This window comes from Bubalus kerabau, chromosome 17 (genome assembly GCF_029407905.1).
Source record: "Bubalus kerabau isolate K-KA32 ecotype Philippines breed swamp buffalo chromosome 17, PCC_UOA_SB_1v2, whole genome shotgun sequence".
NCBI lineage: Eukaryota > Metazoa > Chordata > Mammalia > Artiodactyla > Bovidae > Bubalus > Bubalus kerabau.
Genome location: NC_073640.1, coordinates 39,496,656 through 39,502,805, shown reverse-complemented (window position 1 = coordinate 39,502,805; position 6,150 = coordinate 39,496,656). Strand labels below are relative to the sequence as shown.

Genomic DNA, 6,150 nt, shown 5'->3' with positions numbered 1-6,150 from the left:
GACCAACCTAGACAGCATATTAAAAAGCAGATATATTACTTTAACAAAGGTCTGTGTAGGCAAAGCTATGGTTTTTCCAGTAGTATAGGTTTTTCCAGGAGTATAGATGTGAGAGTTGGACTATAAAGAAAGCTGAGCACCAAAGAATTGATGCTTTTGAACTGTGGTGTTGGAGAAGACTCTAGAGAGCCCCTTAGACTGCAAAGAGATCCCACCAGTCCATCCTAAAGGAGATCAGTCCTGAATATTCATTGGAAGGACTGATGCTGAAGCTGAAACTCCAATACTTTGGCCACGTGATGCAAAGAACTGACGTACTGGAAAAGACCCTGACACTGGGAAAGACTGAAGGCGGGAGAAGGGGACGACAGAGGATGAGGTGGCTGGATGGGATCACTGACTCAATGGACATGAGTTTGAGTAAGCTCCAGGAGTTGGTGATGGACAGGGAGGACTGGTGTGCTGCAGTCCATGGGGTCGCAAAAAGTTGGACACGACTGAGTGACTGAACTGAAGCTGGAGGGTGGGGTTCATCTCAGTAAAAATGTTTCTCATCAGCACTTTACTCATGATGTCATCAGAGCCCTCATATTCCTCTGTCTGTACCACAGCCTTTCACCTATCCCAAACAAAACCACACATACTGGGTTTCCACAGGCATGCAACAGAATATATCCACATAGATGAGAAAGAAATCTATCTGCTTCGTTCAGGTCAACTTTAGTTCTTCATGTTCTAATTTAAAAGATCACATTAAAACTCATCAACTGATGACACCTATAAGAATAACAATGTCAAAGCAAGCAAAAGAGAACAGAAAGGGTAAAATACTATACATCAGGCTTTTGGGTCCCCACCTCCACTCCTGCTCTGTAAGAAAACGCCCAATGTTTTCCCTAACCTTTGGAATGGGCTTAGAACATAAAAAGATGTGTTACTGAGACTGATATCCCCAAACCTGATTCTTTCCTTTCAAATAAAATTTAATAGTTCACTACCAGTGGCTAAGGGCATCTATTTTTCAGATGGAGCATTACAGTTAAAATTCACTTTTGAAACATAACCCTGATTATGGCTTTTGGTAGTGAGGCCAGCTTGGATAAGCAACCCCAGTTTCCCTATCCTCGAAGGCAACTTGGGCCAAGTCCCCACACCTCTGACGGGCTGTGGGCTACAGGCTGGTAGACAATGAAAGTTGTCAGCCTTTGGAAGCCTCAAGCACATGTTAGGGAATAGATGGCAACTATCGCCTTCCCCCACCTCTGGGAGTAAGGTCTGAAGAACAGGATACTAAAAAAAGTTGGATGAATTTGTGGTTAACTGGAACATTATCCAAATGACAAATACCTGGCAGTTTCTGTTTGCTTTCAGTCGATGAAGGGAAATTACTGTCCAGTATTTTAGAAAGTAACATTCATAATGACTAGTCCTAAAGAATAACTTTGTTTTATTATCATGATTTGTGAAAACAGGGTAGACAGTTCAAGGAAGGACACAGATGGTGCCCTTTTCAGGTTCCAAATTTCTTCTTTTTGATGGGTGGTGGGAGCTGAGCAACGATGTCATCCAGAGGCCGTTCTACCGCCACCAGGGTCTTTTCATCCAGGAGATCCACAAAGAGCAGAGGCTGGAGAGAGATGGTAAGGTTCTCACCAGGAGTTAGATTCCAGGGCTAGTTCTCAGCTGACTATCTAGGGCCAAAAGGCTCGCCTCATGCGAGCTGGAGGGGGGTAAATCTCCGATGAGCCTTCCTGCCCTAGAACTCCAAAGGTTGGGAGCTTTTATAACTGAATCCAATCATTTAAGATTTTAGCAGGATTCTTCATTTTTCTCTGTAAAGAAGGTCTGTGAGCCTCTAATTTCTTATGAATTGATGGTAACAGAGGGCTCTGGAGCCTAAACTTGATAAATGGCAAATTACAAATTACTTAAATTTAAAACACCTCCTCCTCTAAAAAATTCTGCAGACCCCCAAGAAAATGTTCTAGGATTCAATGAATACGTGTTCTATCAGAGTGGAAAGCCTAGTCCAGAAAGGGGATCATAAATTCAATGACTTCCATTTGCTTGAAACTTATCCTGTGGAAGAACTATTCTCCACTGGAAGTCAAATTTAAAAGCCCAGCTTTAATCCAAACAGAGACCCAACTGAGCTCCACCATCATTTCTCACAACCTACGTATTTCATTTTTGTAAAGTATGATGTGTCTGGCTCTAATATACCGAGGCAAGAACAATCAACTACAAACCTAAGGGACAAATAGCCTCAGAAAGGCAGCTTATTTCCCCAAACCAGGTTCCCTGCATGTACAATGAAGGCACTCTTGTCTTCCTCTTGTGGGACTTTACTACATTTTGATAATATCACAGGGAACCAACCACTCAGAATATGATGGAAGATGTATTACCTTATATTTCTTAGAAATTTTAAAGGCATGAGCTGTGCGCCTCCTGATGACATCGGATTCGTTTGTGGGAGGCAGTGGGTTGTACAGTAAGGTTTTATCATTTGGAAGAGGCTAGAAAGACAAAAATATGTTGTTTAATAATTATTACTGTTTAAATTGGGCCTCTACAGACCAAAGGACTCTAGTGATTTTTCAGGAAAATTCCATCTTCTAAACATCATATTATACACTTACTACCTCTCTGATTCTTCTTTTTTTTAAATTAATTTATTTTTGACTGTGCTGCACGGCATGTGGGACCCTAGCTCCCTGAACAGGGACTGAACTCACACTCCCTGTGTTGGGAGTGCAGTCTTAACCACTGGATCACCAGGGAAGTCCCCCTCCCTGACTTTTCTTAGTTCAGGGAGAAAGCTAGAGCCACACCCCCAGCTCTACTGTATAGCGGGGGGAATATGTGGCAAAGAGAGCTTGGTACCCTCTGCCAGCAAGATCAAAGGGCTGGCCCGGGGCTTCTGGCCAGTCTCGTCAGTAACACTTTGTGAGACGGAAACAAACTGGCGTGCATAGGAGCTCAGCTCGTGCAGGCTCTGCTTTCTAGACTCTCCCCCAGACAGACCGTGGGCTGCCCAACTGACACAAACCACCCCCACTGATGTCACTGACACCATGAGAGATGATGACCTCTAGCCAAGCAAGTGATTATTTCATTTCTGACTTCCTTGGGAAATAGCTCTGCCCTTCATGAGGAGGCGATGGACTTATCACCAATACTGGGGGAACAAAACAGCTTGGGCTGATCTGAGTTGAGTTATAAAGAGGCAACCGAGTGGGAGGGGCCCTTCCTGTACCATCATCTCGCAAAAGGCACTTGTCAGCCGGCTCTGCTTCCCACACCCAGAGCACGCAGGGCCCACGAGATGAGTTCCAGTGACACATCAGCATGCACACCTCCTTTAGAGCCATCTGCTGCTCTCCCCGTGCTGCTCCCACCCCACCTTCACAATGCACCAAAACACCGTGGGCCGGCTGCTCTAAGCCCAGACTGCATTACGGCGTGGCCACAGCTCACACCACTGCTGGGAAGACAGTGCCTGCCCAGAAAAAGACACGAAATTCAGGGTGAATCAAAAGAGCAGCTGGCAGAGGCTGGAATCTGGAACGGAAAAAAAAAATGTTCACATCCCACCTAAATCACAGCCACGAAGGATGGAATTTTCCTAACTGGCCTTTTCTCAAGACACTAACAACAGCTCCTCAAACTGGCAGATGGTGTGTCAGTAAATTCAACCCAGGGGGGCACAAGCGGTCAAAACCCCAGCCTGTATGTATATCCTTCAATGAAATCGTGTCAGTCACCCCAGGGTGCAAAAGCGGAAGTGACTGAGTGCCTGATTATGGCTACTTTCTGAATATGGACTTCATCTTTTTCCTACTTAATTTTATGTGCTTAGAGGCAAAGCAGGGAAATAGTCAAATCAGCAAAAACCAGCACACCAAGGCCTGCCCCCTTCCCTCAGAGCCTCCGGAGACTGCGAAGAAAAATGAGGAAATCTGCAAAACTAAAAGCTCCTTCCCTCCAAAGAAGGTACCAGCAACCTTTACTCTGATTCTCCTTCCTCTAACTCATGGTCCTCCTTTGCTTTCAGAACGAAAGACTGCTACGGAAAGCAGAAGCCAGTGAGAGGACAGGTGGCAGTGGAGAAGGACTCACCAGTGACTTGTCGATGAGGCAGAACATGTAGGTGTCGTGGAGGAGGATGTGCATTGGTCTCTTGGGATGAAAACTGATGTGTGTGATGGGAGTGTCCCTCTGGAGCCAAAGATGATGAAACCCCTGCTTCTGGACAGTCCGGCTCCATTCCGTGTACTGTTTGTCTGGGATGCTGTACTCAAATACCTGAGAAAGAATATGACACAGAGGAAATGCAGGCTGGTACCCAGAAAACCAGAAGGTCATTCCTGACCAGAAAAACAGCTATATAAACCTTGCCTGTATCATATTCAGGATACGCATTTTCACTACTTTTTTTTTTTTTGGTTGCACCACACAGCATGCGGGATCTTAGTTCCCCACCTGGGGATCAAACCCACGACCCCTGCAGTAGAAGCACAGAGTTTTAACCACTGGACCAACAAGGAAGTGTCGATTGCTGTTTTTTAAAATAAAAACAATTTAAGGTAAATTACAGAACAATAAACAATTCAAACAGCACAGAAAGGTTTATATAGTGAAAAATCACCCTGCAATCTTAATATCTCTTTTCCCCAAGAAAAAAGTAGCGTGTTCCTTATTTACATCTTTTCAGAGATATTTTATGCACAGAGTACACACTGTTCTGCATGTTGCATTTTTCACTGAGCATTGTATCATGGAGACTGACTCATACCAACATCCACACACGTCACTTATGCTTCCTTTGAAGAAGGCATAATAATAATCTATTCACTTCCTGCATGTAGCAGGATTTTTCTATCTGTTTAATGAGCACTGAGGTATTTCCAATCTTTGGCTACTACACATGAGGCTGTAATGATTCTCTCTGTTATCAGTGTCTTTTTTGTACAAATGAAAGCATACACCTGCGGCGAGAACTTTTAGAGCCGGAACTTCTGAATCAAAGATGATGTGGATTAAAATTTTTTTTTAGGTTTCTCCAAATGCTCTCTAAGGGGGTCATACCCAATTTATGCAATATATGAAGTGCTGTCTCCTGGTATCCTCACTGCAGTGTGTGAGTAACGCTGCTGCTGCTGCTAAGTCGCTTCAGTCGTGTCTGACTCCATGCAACCCCGTAGACGGCAGCCCACCAGGCTCCGCCGTCCCTGGGATTCTCCCGGCGAGAACACTGGAGTGGGTTGCCATTTCCTTCTCCAATGCATGAAAGTGAAAAGTGAAAGTGAAGTCGCTCAGTTGTGTCCAACGCTTAGCGGACTCTTAGAGTAAGACTCTTAGTCTTACTCTGGTAGACTGTAGCCTACCAGACTCCTCCATCCGTGGGATTTTCCAGGCAAGAGTACTGGAGTGCGGTGCCACTGCCTTCTTCGGTGAGTAACGCTATTAATCTCTAATTAGCAGATACAAAAAATTTCCCGCTAGTTTTAACAAGAGAAGAAGTTAAAATGAGAGATTCCATTTTCTTCATGTAATCGATATGTCTGTGTAAAAACTGCTAATCAAAGTAGCCAGCATCATCTGCCTAGTGGTCTACTCAAGCGTGCTTCTTAGAGCCCTGCATTGAGATGGTTCAGCTTTTTAAAATGTTTCTGAATTTTATGATAATTTATAAAGTCATATGTATATCTGTATATAATATTTATAAACTTAATAGAATTTATAATAATTTGGTTTTTTAAAACAGTGCTTCTTGAATCACATTTGATCTTTTGTATACTAGCTCAGTGAGGCAGGTATTATCAAGCCTATTTGACCAGAGAGGATTTATAAGCATTGATAAATTCATGCATAATGTGTTCTGTAGCTCAGATATTCTACAGCTCTTATAATTATATTCTCATTACAACTTGGTATGGAAAAAAGTGGTAGATAAAGCACTAATTTTGTCCATTGTATATTCTTGTCTCCTTTGTTGAAGATAAACCAACCCATTGGTGGGTGGGTTTATTTCTGGGCTCTCTAGTCTGTTCCATTGATCCCTATGTCTGTTTTTGTGTCACTACCAAGTTGTTTTGATTACTATAGCTTTGTAGTAATGTCTGAAGTCTCGAAGGGTTATGCCTC

The 6,150-nt window shown here is 43.5% G+C and overlaps 1 protein-coding gene across 1 annotated transcript in view; it reads right to left on the bottom strand.

The window, feature by feature from the left end:
• Positions 1-1,424: 1,424 nt before the first annotated feature.
• Positions 1,425-6,150, bottom strand: part of UTP4 (UTP4 small subunit processome component) — a 29,520-nt gene continuing 24,794 nt past the window's right edge. Inside the window, exons 15-17 of the mRNA XM_055554253.1 lie at positions 4,123-4,308; positions 2,409-2,519; positions 1,425-1,627 (exon numbers count right to left, since the gene is read on the bottom strand). Of these exons, the coding sequence (XP_055410228.1) occupies positions 1,511-1,627; positions 2,409-2,519; positions 4,123-4,308 (414 nt within the window). The 3' untranslated portion in view covers positions 1,425-1,510. The remainder of the gene's footprint in view (positions 1,628-2,408; positions 2,520-4,122; positions 4,309-6,150) is intronic.